Here is a 16,004-nt window from a genome sequence, read left to right on the forward strand (position 1 = left end):
CTACAAAACACTGATGAAAGAAATGAAATGGATGTGGTCAAGATGGTGGAGTGGGGAGACGCTGAACTCATCTCCCATGGGCACACCAAAAATACAACTAATATTTACAGAGCAACTACTGATGAGAACAACCAGAATCCAGCAGAAAAGATCTTCTACAACTAAAAATATAAAGAAGGAACCACAACAAGATGGGAAGGAAAGGTGGAAATGCAAAATAGTCAAATCCTTACCCCCAGGTGAGCAACCCACAAACAGGAGAATAACTGTAACTGTAGAGATTCTCCCCAAGGGGCAAGAGATCTGAATCCCACATTGGGCTTCCTCACCAGGAAGACAAGTCCCCAGAACTTCTGGCTTTGTAGGCCAGCAGTGCTCTCTTTCAGGTGAACCAGTGGGCTGTAAGAAATAAAGACTCTACTCTTAAATGGTGTACACAAAATCTCACACCCTCTGGGACCCAGGACAGAAGCAATAATTTGAAAGGAGCATGGGTCAGACCCACCAGATAATTTTGGAGAACCTCCCAGAGAGGCAGGAGGAAACTGGGGACACAGACACTTGTGGCAGATGTTTCAGGAGTTTGTTCTATCTCAAGGCCACTGGTGCTGGCAAGTGTCATTTTGGAATCTTCCTTTTAACTTATTAGCAAAAGGACCTGGCCATGCCCACCAGTCTATGGGCACCAGTACTGGGACACCTCAGGCCAAGTCAAGCAAGTAGCCCAGCTGGGGCACAGCCCCACTCACCAGCAGGCCTCTTGTGCCCTGAGTCTCGCCATGACACATCTCTGTCCACCAGAGGGTCTAGGACTCAGGCCCACACACCAGTATACAAGCACTAGTCCTGGAATCCCCAGCAGCAGCATCAGAACCTGGCTCCAGCCACCAGTGGGCTGGTACTAGCCTCAGGACCAGCCTCACCCACCATCAGTTTCGCATGTAACACTATAACTCCCAGGAGATAAAATAGGCAATACATTCTTCAACACAAATTGTAGCAGTATTTTCTTAGCTCAGTCTCCTAAAGCCAAAAAAAATAAAAATAAAAGCAAAAATAAATGGGACCTGATCAAACTTGAAAGCTTTTTGAACAGCAAAGGAAATCATGAACACAATGAAAATAACCCCACAGAACAGAAAATATTTGCAAATGCTGCAATCAACAAGGGGTTAATATCCAAAACATATGAACAACGGATACAACTCGGTATTAAAACAACCCACCCAACCAAAAAATGGACAGAAGACCTAAATAGACATTTCTCCAAAAAGACATTCAGATGGCCAACAGGCACATGAAAAGATGCTCAATATCGCTAATTGTTCAGTTCAGTCGCTCAGTCGTGTCCGACCCTTTGCAACCCCATGAATCACAGCATGTCAGGCCTGTCCATCACCAACTCCAAGAGTTCACTCAGACCCACATCCATCGAGTCAGTGATGCCATCCAGCCACCTCATCCTGTCGTCCCCTTCTCCTCCTGCCCCCAATCCCTCCCAGCATCAGGGTCTTTTCCAATGAGTCAACTCTTCGCATGAGGTGGCCAAAGTACTGGAGTTTCAGCTTTAGCATCATTCCTTCCAAAGAAATTCCAGGGCTGATCTCCTTCAGAATGGACTGGTTGGATCTCCTTGCAGTCCAAGGGACTCTCAAGAGTCTTTTCCAACACCACAGTTCAAAAGCATCAATTCTTCGGCATTATTAGAGAAATGCAAATCAAAAGTACAATGAGGTATCAATTCACACTGGCCAGAATCATCATTTTGAAGTCCATAAACAGTAAGTGCTGGAAAGTATGTGGAGAAAAGGGAACTAACTCTCTTACGCTGCTGGGACTGTAAACTGACGCAGCCACTAAGGAAAACAGTATGGAAGTACCTTAAAAAAATAAAAATATAGTTGCCATATGATCCAGTAATCCCATTCCTGGGCATATACCTGGAAAAGAGGAAAACTCTAACTGGAAAAGATACAAGCACCACAATGTTCATAGCAGCACTATTTATAATACTCAACATGGAAGCAACCCAAGCGTCCATCAAAAGACAACTGGCTTAAAAAGATATGGTGTGTGTGTGTATACATATATATGTGTACATGCATAAGGCGTGTATACATGTATAAAACACACACAATGGAATGCTATTTAACCCAAAAAAGAATGAAATATTTCCAATTATAGCAACACATGGATGGACCTAGAGAATACTATGCTTAGCGAAGTCAGTCAGGAAGAGAAAGACAAATACTATATGATGTCATTTATTTGTGGAATCTAAAAAATAATACAAATCAATCTACACACAAAAACCGAAACAGACCCACAAACATAGGAAACAAACTTATGTTTACCAAAAAGGGAGAGGAGGGAAAAATTAGGAGTAGGGGATTAACAGACACAAATTATTATACATAAAATAGACGAGCAAGAAGGATTTACTATATATAGCACAGCAAATTATGGCTCAGTGGTAAAGAATCCGCCTGCCAATGCAGGAGACATGGGTTCAGTTCCTGGATTGGGAAGATCCCCTGGAGAAGGAAATGGCAATTCACTCCAGGAATTCTTGCCTGGGAAATCCCATGGACAGAGAAGCCTGAAGGGCTACAGTCTAAGGGTCACAAGAGAGTCAGACATGACTTAGTGGCTAAACAACAACAATAACAACAGGAGTCATACCCAGGATCTTGTAATAACCTATAATGGAACACAACTGCAAAAAACAAATTACTATGCTATACTCCTGAAATCAACACAATATTGTAAATCAACTGTATTTCAAAAAAAAAAAAAAGAGGTAAAATCCCTAGATCTAATATATATATACCAAGACTGCCAAAAGCAGATGGGGTAGAAGAACAGTAAAGAAAGAAGTGGAAATAAGAACAGAGTACTATGAAAAACTACTTAGCCCAACACACTAGCCTGGTAACTTTTCCTTTTCCCTACTCAATCCCTTTTTTTTTAACCTCTCTAGCAACTACAGCAGCCAACTTCAAATAATTGGCAGAGAAAAACCCAAATTGTTCAATAACATATAATAAGGACAGCATAACATCAAATTTCTGTAAGAAAAATTGAAGAGGCAAAAAGGCGCAAAACTGATTAAAAAGAACATTCAAAAAAATGTTGACCCAAAGCAGAGAAAAAAATGAAATTATATATTCTGCCACTGCCATAAATTGAAAAATGAATGAAGCAATCACCTCCCTGAAGGACGAGCAAAAAGAAGAAAAACAAGAGCCCCCAAAAAACAGATGTTAAAAAAAAAAAAAGATAACAGATGTGCTTAGGGAAAGAATGATGAAGACAAAAAATGGAAGAAAAAACATGTAGTGTTCGTTAGAGTAAGAAACCTGGCAACTCTTAACCAAGTGCTTAAGGTTAACATCACCAATAATGTCATAAAGAGATCATGTATCTCCTTTATACGATATGATGAAGACACTTCACCTCTGGTATTCTTTTCATAAACCAATACGCCCAGTCTAATCATGAGAAAAACATCAGACAAAATGCAAATCGAGACAGTCTACAAAAACATCTGACAAGTATTTCTCAAAACTTGTCAAGGTCCTAAAGAACAAGAAAAGACTAGGAAGTTGTTCTAGACCAAAGAACATTAAGGAGACATGACAACTAAATGGGATGGGTACTCTGCACTGGGTCCTGTGACAGAAAATGAGCACTAATGAGAAAACCCGTGAAACTCAAGTAAAACGTGTCATTTCATTTCTTAAAAATCCTTGATTCATGAAGACACTAAAAAGAAAAACTTATTGGTTACCTCTGGAGGCAGTTAGGCAATTATTCTGAAAAACAGTAAGTAAAGGGAAAGGTCCAGCATATATCCTGTCTTATATGAATACCCAAAATACTAACAAAGGAAACCAAATAATTAAGAAAAGTTCTTCATTATGAAAGTCTTCTTTACAGAATTCCAACTAATAAAGAAATGACAACATTAGAATATCACTACTTGCAACAGCTAATGAAATATGGGTCTAGCCAATAATCAATACTGGCTTCCAAATCACTAGATGAAAAGCTGACAGAGAATATCATGATGGATGAACTGGGATGGCATCTGATCCCATGATCAATTCTAACATCACAAAAGGAGAAATCAGTCATTATGTGTCTCTGGATCTGATGCAACAGAATACATAACAGCGCCTATGAAGTACTCTGGCAGAAAGGAAAATGCAAGAAAGAAAACAAAATCACTCTTGCTGAGTACCCTTTGGGAAGAAAGTCATATATTTCTAAAACATATGGTGACTATAAGACAAAACAAAGCTAACAAGCCTTCTGGTGAAGCTGACTTTGGCTTCTGCCATTTCCAATTGGACATTTAGTAAGTGTAGCTTAAGCAAGTTCAGTACTTAAAGAGAAAATATTTAAACAGAAAACAAATAAGCCAACGTAGTAAAGACATGCATGCACATAGGAAATATCTACAATCATGCTGTTTAAGCATGCAATAGCTTTACACTTTCACAAATTTCCATCACTAAAGATGTTGTAGTACTAGTCACAACCAAGGATGGCAATTTTTAGAAAGAATTATAGACTCATTGGAAAAGGCCCTGATGCTGGGAAAGACTGAGGGCAGGAGGAAAAAGGGGTGATAGAGGATGAGATGGTTGGATGGCATCATCAACATAATGGACATGAGTTTGAGCAAACGCCAAGAGATAATGAAGGACAGGGAAGCCTAGAATGCTGCAGTTCATGGGGTCAATAAAGAGTGGGACACAACTTAGTGACTTAACAACAACAAAGTTAATTCAATGTATTCAAATTGAGTTATTGATAAGAATCATAACATTATGACCCAAAAGAGGTGCCCATGGAACTATATAATATGTATGTATAACATATTATATATAGAGAACTATATAAATAGATTTCTAAATGATGCATTAAAAACCAATAGCTATTATAGTAATTAAAAACCATACAGACTTAGAGAGTATTAAAGTCTGACAGTTTTTTTAATTCAGTCAATCCTAATTTCTATATACTGAATTTGCCTAAATCTAGAAACACATGCACTGTTACATGTAAACAACAGTAGGTACCAAAAACCAGATTTTAAACTATGATAAACTTGAAATTCATATTTAGAAGAAACACAAATACCTCCCTATAAAACTTCTTGTATCCAGGAACTAAACTGACAGGTTGATAAGGGAGCCACGAAGTCCATAAAGTCCCAAAGAGGCTCATCAGCTTTACCAATACCATGTGAAACCATCATTCCTAACCTTTTAGGAGCTATCTATAAACAGTTTTAGTTTCATGACAAACCCCCACTACTACTTTCTGAAGCTACCATATGCACTTAAGTTTTTTCAAACTATTGTTTGCATAATTCTATAAAACCTATTGGGAGATGAATGTACAGTACGAAAGGACTGGACAGCACCTAAATACAACATAAAACGTTATCAGTAATATCTGTAGCTCTGTGCCTGTGCTCAGTTGCATCCAAGTCTTTGTGACCCCATGGACTGTAGCCTGCCAGGCTCCTCTGTCCATGGGATTTTTCAGGCAAGAATACCAGAGTGGGTTGCCATTTTCTACTCCAGGGGATCTGACCCAGGGATTAAACCCATGTCTCCTGCATCTCATGCACTGGCAGGCAGATTCTTAACCACTGAGCCACCTGGAAATCTGTAATAAGTCTGCTTAGTCACTCAGTCATGTCCAGACTTTGTAACCCTTGAATTGTAGCCCACCAGTCTCCTGTGTTCATGGGATTTTTCAGGCAAGAATACTAGAGTGGGTTGCCATTTCCTTCTCCAGGGGATCTTCAAAAAGATCTTGGTAATAAGTCTACCAGACATTTTTAAAAAAAGCTATTTCAAGCTCTAACATACCAGACCTCTACTCTTAAATTCAGCGAGAAGGCTGAAACTTCGATAACCAAATATGCCAAATCTGGAAAAAGCATAGAAGAGCATATAACATTCTTACCAAAAACATGAACTACCGATTATGAATGTCTACTCTGTCCCTCGCCTTTTCCATATGTACTATTTCAAACTCAATCAGCTCTCTGAGGCAGAGGTATGATTATCAACTTACAGATAAGGAAACGAAGGTTCAAGTAAGTTACGTTACCAAAGGCCATACAGATGGTATTAGGTCAAATGACAAATCTGTTACCTACCACATAACCATACCACAAAAGATCAACCGTAATTCTTCAAAGAAAAATATGACTGTCGCTAGTAAAAGAAAATGTAATCTGTAATTCTGAACTTGTTTCTGAGCTATAAGAAAAAAAAAATAGTTCTCCATAATTTCAATTAGTCTGAGAAAAAAGTGAATTCATAATCTTTAATTTTTATTCATAGGAATTAATTGCACAAGCACCTTCCATTTATATAAACTAAAACATGAATAAGCTAAATACATAATTTCCCAAAGACACAGATAAATTATTACTTCGTCTCTCCACAAAGCTTTCACTAGATATCCCTCCAAAGAACTTAATGTCACACAACTGGGCAGATATCTAAAAGATCTGCCCTCACAGACAAGCTCAAAAATTCTAGCTTCCTAACGCTAAAGTCGGAGAAGGCAATGGCACCCCATTCCAGTACTCTTGCCTGTAAAATCCCATAAATGGAGGAGCCTGGTAGGCTGCAGAAGAATCGGACAGACTGAGCGACTTCACTTTCACTTTTCACTTTCATGCATTGGAGAAGGAAATGGCAGCCCACTCCAGTGTTCTTGCCTGGAGAATCCCAGGGAAGGGGGAGCCTGGCGGGCTGCCGTCTATGGGGTCACATAGAGTCGGACACAACTGAAGTGACTTAGTAGCAGCAGCAATGCTAAAGTGATTACAAAAGATGGAATCTGGAATCCTAATGCAGGTTATGAGCTCCAAGATAATACTAAACATTACATTCCATGTTATAATCAAGATGTTGATAAGAAATTATATGGATTAAACAAAGCCAACTGCCTTTTTCCTCCTCTCCAAATAACTAAAACTGTGCCCCTAAGGATTACCACATCCTCAAAAGAAGATTAGGGTTAACTAATAATTATGCATTTCCTGGAGTAAACACAACTCCAGTATTTTGTTTGGTAAAGCCTAGACCTTTTTAATTGGATGTTTATAACTTGATTTCTTTAGCTGTCTTTAAAAATAATATTTAAAAGTTTGATACTTAAAATTGCATAAAACTAAATTATTTAGGCACAAAACAAAGGAATTCAATTTGCCTTTAGTATTCCAACTAAAGACTTCCTGTTAACAGCAGAATTTCTTTCTTTGGCACATACAGTAACTGCCTGACTGGTATGTAGGCCAAAATGTTAAAGGTCAAATTTCACAGCTAAATGTAGAACATCCTGGCCCTAAAGCCCTTTAAGATATTATACAACTTGTTTCTCTGTACTTCTGCTAACTACAATAAGATGAAATGAACCCTTGAGACAAGGTGTTTCCTAAAAGTTTAATAACTAATGGGCAGGAATTACTACTCTCAGGGCTTCCATGGTGGCTCAGATGGTCACGTCACAAAACTCCTCTTCCATACCTTGTTTACACTTATTACATTAGTAACAGCAACCACAATTTAACACCTGTGAAAATAAACCTGTCTAGAACACATCCTTACTCTCCCACAAACTTACTTTCTCCTTTCCATTCATTCAAATTTCTTGAACTCTCTCCAGCATATGAAAATACAGTAAGTTTCAAGATGAATTCAAAAAATTTCCAGCTACTGTCTCATATTCAGACTTTTTCCCTCTGGAAAAGACAGCTATTAGGCTTTTCTATTTGGTTAATAATTGGTTATTAATCCTCCCCTGCCACTTAAGAGACTCCTGCAAAGTAGTACCATTTTTATCTCTGAAAGGTATAATATTAATCTTATTGCCCTGGTATAAATTAATGTTTAAGTGAAATTTCTTAAGCATGTACCACTGCTGCAATTAATACAAATCTTTTTTTAAATAACTATTTAATTTGAAAAAATATCCAATTAACTTTTATTTATTTCTAAAATATAATTGGGAAAAGTTGTTTTAAAGTCCGTCATCAAAATGATAAGAACCGTATCAGATTGCATTAGAAGGATCCTAAGATGGGATCAGTAGAAATTTAGTCTTTACAGTATCTACTCAACACTTTTCAGTATTTTAAAATATTTTAAATTGGTAACAGATTTTAACTTGGTATCATTAATTTCTTCACACTTTAGGCATAAAAGTGTCATGAGCTATCAGTGATGTGTGCAACATAAATATATATAGGAAAGGTAAATAGATATGGGAAAGGTAAATGTGAACAACAATCTTTATTAATGACAAATTGATTGCTATAAGCTATTTTCAGTACAGACTTGAAATTTGTAGATCCATTCATTTATTCAATCATCTATTTTTACAGTACCTCCTACATAGCCAGGTGCTTTGCTAATCCTATCTGACTCTCTTCTTTTCCCCTTCATCCATCAATAACCATCAGTGGCCAAGGCCATTCAATACAGATTTATCCCACTTCTCCCCTTTCCAAATGATCCCAGACTAGGTCAGGTCCTCACTAACATTCAAAATACTGGGACTTCCCTGATGGTATAGTGGCCAAGACTCCCAAGGCAGAGGATCAGGGTTCAATCCTTGATCAGGGACCTAGATCTCACATGACACAACTTAAGAGTTATCATGGTGCAACTGACATCCAGTGCAAATATTTAAAATATTAACCATAAGACATGCACCAAATGGAAAATTACAGGGCACTGAAATGCCACATAAATAGTGCTTAACATTAAGAAACTCATTCAAGTTAAAAAGCAGGTATACGAAACTGTATTGGGTATAATCACAACACTGTTTAAAAAATAAAAAGAATGTCATGCAAAAAGATGAACAAAATAAATATAAAGAACCTCAGGTATCATGAGTGCTTTACCTTTACTTTTCTGCATTTTGCAAATTTCTTATAACAAGCAGGTATTACTTTAAAAAAATTTATAAAAATGAACTTTATTTTTAAAACTCCCTACTGGATAACAAACTATTTCTAAGGTTAAAAATTACACGATATTCAGTTCAGTTCAGTCACTCAGTCGTGTCTAACTCTTTGCAATCCCATGGACTGCAGCACACCAGGCCTCCCTGTCCATCAACAACTCCTGGAGCTTACTCAAACTCATGTCCATCGAGTCAGTGATGCCAACCATCTCATCCTCTGTCGTCCCATTCTCCTCCTGCCTTCAATCTTTCCCAACATCAGGGCCTTTTCAAATGAGTCAGTTCTTTGCATCAGGTGGCCAAAGTATTGGAGTTTAAGCTTCAACATCAGTCCTTCCAAAGAACACCCAGGACTGATCTCCTTTAGGATGGACTGGTTGGATCTCTTTGCAGTTCAAGGGATGCTCAAGAGTCTTCTCCAACACCACAGTTCAAAAGCATCAATTCTTCGGCACTCAGCTTTCTTTACAGTCCAACTCTCATATCCAAACATGACTAGTGGAAAAACCATAGCTTTGACTAGACGGACCTTTGTTGGCAAAGTAATGTCTCTGCTTTTTAATATGCTGTCTAGATTGGTCATAGCTTTCCTTCCAAGGAGCAAGTGTCTTTTAATTTCATTCCTACAGTCACCATCTGCAGTGATTTTGGAGCCCCAAAAAATAAAAGTCACTCCACTCACTGTTTCCATTGTTTCCCCATCTATTTGCCATGAAGTGATGGGACTGGATGCCATGACTTAGTTTTCTGAATGTGGATATTAGAAATAGCCAAAATAAACACTGAAGTATGCAACTGTCAATCCTTTAACCTAGAAGCACCTTAAAAACAAGAAAGGTACTCACCTATTTTCATTGCAGTATTTCTATGTCTAGAAAACCTCTCCTCTTCAGTATCCCAATGAGACTTGAATGTCAGCTTTCACAAAATAAGCTGCTCTTGCCACCTTTTCCAGACTATTCTTCAATTTTCAAAACTTACGTTATTCATTTTCTCCTAAACTTGTAATTAAATCTCATTTTTCCTTCAAATGCATCGTAAGTTTGTACTTCGTCTATAACACCACTGGTACCTGCGGTCCTCTTTCCTCTAGCAATCTATTCCAAGTACAACTAGTAAACTAATATTTAAACACTGCTTTCATAAAAGTAAAATCTTCAAAGCCTTCTGCTTGACCTGAGTTTAAATTGTATAGCCTGCTATTGCATCACTAATCTCTTTTCCACCTTATTCAAACTTATTCCAACTTATTTCTTCAAACTAGACAGAACTACACAATTCCCTGGATTTATGTATCTGCTGTTTTCACTATTTTTCACCTACAATGTCCTTTTTATGTCTCCTGTCAATCTGAAGTCCAAGCTCAAAGAAAACAGTTCAGATCCCACCTCTTCCACGAACGATTCTCTATGCATTCTAGCTTATGCTGATCTCTCTTCTGGCTCCCCTTACACAAAGTGCAACAACTAACTCACCTGTGATCATTTGGCATATATGGGTTTTGTTCTCCCAATTAAGGTATCAGAACACAGATACCAAAAGGGAAAATACTAGACATATAAACATTAATGCCAAATGAATGAGGTGTAAATGTATCAGATATTTTTCATTTTTATCTTGTCAAACTGTACAGCCTACAACTTACTAGGAAAAAAAATCAGATGAAAAAGTTTGATTTTTCAGCTTGCTTCAGTTTACCGAGTGTAACCTAGTACTTTAGGAATAAAGTTGAACTGTGCATTTTACCTCTCTCTTCTGCTCCTTGTACTATGTCCCAAAGTCAGCAAATACAGAAAGCAGAGTTTAAAAAATTATATGGAAAATATTTTTCCCCGTTGCAAAAAGAACAAAAGGACACAACACACAATCAACCATTTGACAATCAGCCTTTTTAAACCTGGGAAATAATTATTTAACTACAAAAACAGGTCTGTTAAAAACAAAACAGAGCAAGTTCTAGCTAAGCTATGATGCAGTTGCCCATGGTATCACCTACCATGCCCAATTCTTCCTATTTGCCTTTGCTTTCCCAGGTTTAAGTCCAGTTTCTCTGAAATCCTAACCATCCCATTTACCAAATCTAAACCTAGAGTCAATCCAACTACAGACATTAAAATCTCTAAGTTTTCAAAGTTCCTACTGCCTAGATAGCCTTCAGATATGTACCCAGCTTTTATAAAGTAAGTTAAATAGATGAGTTAAGGGACATAAAATTCTTTCCCTCAGTGCAGGTGAGTAATTATTTGCAAGCTGGTTTAGCAAGACTAGCAGAACAGAGTAGTAGTTCTCTAAGAGTATCTGTTGGCTTTCCAAGAAAATCCAGAAAACAACATCACCTGAATGAAGTGTTAATAAATCTAAATATACAAGCTAATGCCATATTTATATTTTAAGTTACCTGAAGCATGCCTCCCCTGATTCTGTGGCATTCTTTGGAAGAGATCATGGTTGTATTCATAATACCTATAGTCTTCATGTCCACGATCTCCAAGTGGGCGCCTCCTCTGACCATCAAAATAATTATCTGAATAATAATATCGGGAACCAGAGTCTCCATTTTCGGGAGCAAAGTTAACTTCTGTTAAAAATGACTGAGAAGAGCCATATTCCCTAGGGACATCTGCTAGACTCCTCGCAAGGTAAGAAGGTGCAGATAATCTGTTGCTTTCTCTTCTCATCATTTCATGAGGTGTTCTTTGAATTGGAGTTCTAAGGAAACTATGGTTTCTTGAAACTATTCCATCTCCAGAAGCTGAAAAGGCATTAGCGCTTGAATCTGGAAGACAGATATCAGTTCGTCTTGGAATTGTTGGACCGTGCCGGATAAAAGAAGGCATAAGATCTATAATAAAACAAAAGAATAAAATGACTAGTAAGTAATATGCTTTTCCAAAGTTGTTTATTTACATCTTACCCCAAAATGAAAAATTTCAATGGACTTAAGAAAACACAATCAGAAACTTTAGCAAAGTATCTGGGTATTTTAAATTGAGGCTGATTGCCATATTCCCACTCAAATGAATTTATAATTTGTATGAATGTGTTATAAGTATGCTCTACCAGATTCAAACATATTCTGCATACTACCAAACATAATATAATGAAACATCAGTAAGTTTAACTACAAAATATGTATTAATGCTCATGAATAAATGTATAAAAATAGTAAACAATCTAACAAATGAATACAGTTACCAGCATAATTTAACATTAGTTTGTTTTGCAGATTGTACTTCATTCCCAAACTCTTCTTTAAGTAAAACACAATTTAAAAAATGAAACAGATCATAATGCTATTCTCAAACATGTAAAGGCGAATTCCTTAAAAAAAAATTTAAAAATTATTAACCTGGCATTCCTACTCTTGGAATTACGTAGCAATAGTACAATACTCAAAAGATGGAAAAACTAAAAATTAAGCTATGAAAATTAAAATTTTTTTTAAATCTCATTTCAAAGAGACACACAAATGTTGAATCAGTTCAAAAACAAACAAACAAACAAAAAACGCCAAGTCTAAAACCATTACAATTCAAAACAATTAAGAACAATTACAATTCAAAACAGAAGAAAACAGGGCAATGGCTTTAAGGGTACAGTACTTCTGAATATAAAACTTAAATAAATACCTTAAGCATTCCTGGTTAGAAAGCAAACACCTTTAAAACAAGAAGAAAACTGGATCTGGAGACCATTTTATTAGTTCACTAAGTAGACAGTATCAGAGGGCACGCATATTAATATGCAACAGAAGCCAAACACACAAAAATTAGTAACCGAATAAACAAGGTTCAACATTTGATGAAACTAAAACAAAATACTATATATCAAAAGTTATTTGCTAAAAGGTGTGGCAAACATATTTCATGATTTTAAGGAATGTTGAATAACACTGTTATCTGAAGCTAACTGCAAGCTAACCTAAACTTGGCCAAAATCCTAAGAGAATATGTAAATGAAAAATAAACTATTAAAAAAAGTTTTTAAAAATCAAGTTTCAGGTTACTGATGTACCCATCTGATCTGTTCTGTAAGAAAGCATTGCAAATACAAGGATAAATCTGGAAGGTTGATGATGTGGTTATAATGGGAAAACATGCTCTCCACCCCTTTTTGTGTGATCTTGGGCAAATATTACCAGGAACCTCTATGAAAAGCTTTCCCAATTACAATATGAGGTAATGCTTAAGTCACAAAGTCACCAGCTTCCAAGAAGGAAACTTAACAAAGGACCCAGCATTTAGTATGAACACCAAAAAACTTGCTCCTTACCTCACAAATGTTCTGAACACATAAGCAAGAATTAAAAACGTAAAAGATTCAGGAGGAAAATTAGAGTCAAATACTTAAATTGAAGATAAAGTGCCAGCGAAATGCACTCTATTAAAAAATGTTTATAACCACACACACAACTTTTTTCGTAATTTTCCCCAAAGTATGATGGAAATTATTTTGAGTCTTTGGCGGATTTCTAGGAGGTTTTATTTGAAGAAATTCTCATGAACACAGCCAAACACATATAATTTTGGCTCTTCAACCCTGAGATCTACAACTGAGGAGGCTTTTTGGGCAGCAGCTACAATAGCGACGGTCAGCTTTCACCTCCGGACGTCATCATCCAATAGCTGGACTAAGAATTCTACTCAAGCGTTCGCACAACTACGAGCAGAGCAAGTGACACCCACAGTGTTTGCAAACACAATGCAAATCTAGACGTCACAAGAGGAAAACGTGCCCCAGTGTAATCCCTTTAATTCCTACAGAACCAGCGGATGAGCAATTTGTTTCCTAAAGAATATCTTTCTTCCAGTAATCAAAACCAACAACATAGTTTCAAGAAGGGAAGTCTGTGGATTTTGACGGGCGGGACAGGGGGCGGGGGGTGGGAACAGAGGTGGACTAACTTAAGTTTTTTACTCTTTATCAGCTTTCAAACAACGAACATCACTCCAGGCATTAAAAAAAAAAAAAAATCACAGAGGCCAAAAGGAAAGAGAAGCCGCGGGGAGCGGCGTCGGACACCCAGCCCGGGTCCCCCGCGGCCGCCCAGGCCAGGTGTGGGCGCACCCCGCCCGACACTCACTCCGCAGCAGAGGCGACGTCTCCTTCTTCACGTACTTCCCCTGCACCTCGGCCGGCTTGGACACTTCGTTTTTGGTTTTCTTCCGGGACAGCATCCTTGACCACGAGGCCCCAGGCCACGCCAAGCAGCCGCCCTAAGGCTCCGCGCCGGGCGCCGGGTGTCCCCGCCGCCACCTCCGCCGGCGTCGCCGCCTCCTTCCCTCCCGAGCCGCCGCCGCCGCCGCCGCCTCTCCGCAGCCCGGGGTTGCCCACAAGGACTGCCGCATGTTCGGGGCGCTAAGCGCGCCGGTCACCGCTCAGTCGCTTGTCAGTTCCTTCCCGGAAGTCTGCCGGCTCCGCGTCGTTGCCCGAGGACTCCGAGAGAAGAGCCAGGAACGCCCGGCCAGGGCCATGGTCCGCTGCTGACCACCTAGTAACCGCTACTGCTGCCGCCGCTGTCGCCGCCTACGTCCCGTAAACTTTCCCTGCGGCCGCTGGGAATTCTGGGAAACTCGACGCAGCGCGAGCGCCGCCGCCCCTCCCCCACCCGCTCCTGGGCGTGGCTCGGGCCAGAGGACGCGGGGCCGCCCTCTCAGCTAACGGGTCGTCCCAGCGTCTTCAGGAGGAGGAGCGGCTGCTTTCACTCCCGCTCGGCGAGGAGCAGGTCTGGTGGGCACTTTGGACGAAACGTGCCAGACTGAGCGCAGGAGGCCGTGGCGCGCTCCTGCAGAGGAACCTCCTCTACCCGCAGATTTTTCTCTCAGGACCTTGAGGGAGCTGGTAATGCCCCCAAGATGCATTCGCGTCCTCGGCCACGAAAGAGGACGTCCCTCTTGGAGTTTTGGGGGCTGGTAAATTCAAGCCCGTAATAGCACAGAACGCCTGTAGAGTCGAAGGAACGCCACCCTTACGCTAATGCTGCAGCCAAAGAAATCTAGATCTTTTTGTTGAAAACACCCCGTTAGTGCCAGGGAGTGTGCGTCTTTCTGATAAAGGAAAACACGGAGGAAGAAGCCGAAGTGGTGTTTCTGTTATCTGTGATGCAAGATAAATTTGATATTAGCGTGATTTATTTATCACTATCATTATCCACCATATATTTCCTCTTGGAAATATGGAGTTGTCAATGGAAAAAAAATAACCTCTCATGGGAATACAAAAGAGTTTTATTTGAGCCGAACTGGGAAATACAAGTCCAGAAGACAGCTTCTCAGGTAACTCTGAGGACATCCTGAGGGGAAGCATGGTTTTCAGCATAGTTTTGTCAGAACAAAACATTCAATAAGTCAGGAATATATTCCTTCAAGGTTTCAAAAAAAAAAAATCAGTTTGGAACACACGAAGTTATTATTGCCTTGGTACGTGGAAAGGGAGTCATCCCTGAAGCAGTAAAAGCATTGGCATCCCAGGAAGGGAGACATTGAATTTTTGTCTTTATCATGGACAGCCTTGTTAAGTGTTAGTTGCCCAGTCACCAGATTACTTCTAAGTTAATGAGCCTGTTAATAAAGCAGATGTACACTATGTGTTGGATAATCCACAAACAGGGCATTTTAGCTAAGGTAAAAACTTGTGTGCAATCCAGAGTGACTTCTTCAGACCTCAGTATGTGAAAATTTCTTTCATAGAGTTAAATACTCCTATTTTAGATTTCTTTCTGTTTTTGTTTTTGAGAATTTTGAGCACTAAAGGTCAAGACCTGGGATTTTTAATCTAAAAGAAACCCTGCTTTCTTCTATTTAACTTAGCAAAGGTGCAAAATGATCAGGATAACATTTGAGAAATAAGATGGGATCCACCTCTAGTGACCAAATTGAGGCTTTGACAATGGAAAGTGCTTTCTTTCCCTAAGATAGGAACCATCTTACAAGAGATGTAAACAACTAACAAAAGGCAAGGAATTTTCTACTTACACAAGATTGTGTGTGTGTGTTAGT

At 39.0% G+C, this 16,004-nt stretch overlaps 1 protein-coding gene across 1 annotated transcript in view; it reads right to left on the reverse strand.

The window, feature by feature from the left end:
* The window catches only part of SAV1 (salvador family WW domain containing protein 1), a 28,526-nt gene extending 13,983 nt beyond the window's left edge, over positions 1–14,543 (reverse strand). Inside the window, exons 1-2 of the mRNA XM_004010517.5 lie at positions 14,090–14,543; positions 11,405–11,848 (exon numbers count right to left, since the gene is read on the reverse strand). Of these exons, the coding sequence (XP_004010566.1) occupies positions 11,405–11,848; positions 14,090–14,183 (538 nt within the window). The 5' untranslated portion in view covers positions 14,184–14,543. The remainder of the gene's footprint in view (positions 1–11,404; positions 11,849–14,089) is intronic.
* Between the last annotated feature and the right edge of the window lie 1,461 nt (positions 14,544–16,004).

This window comes from Ovis aries, chromosome 7, assembly GCF_016772045.2.
Source record: "Ovis aries strain OAR_USU_Benz2616 breed Rambouillet chromosome 7, ARS-UI_Ramb_v3.0, whole genome shotgun sequence".
NCBI classification, from domain to species: Eukaryota; Metazoa; Chordata; class Mammalia; order Artiodactyla; family Bovidae; genus Ovis; species Ovis aries.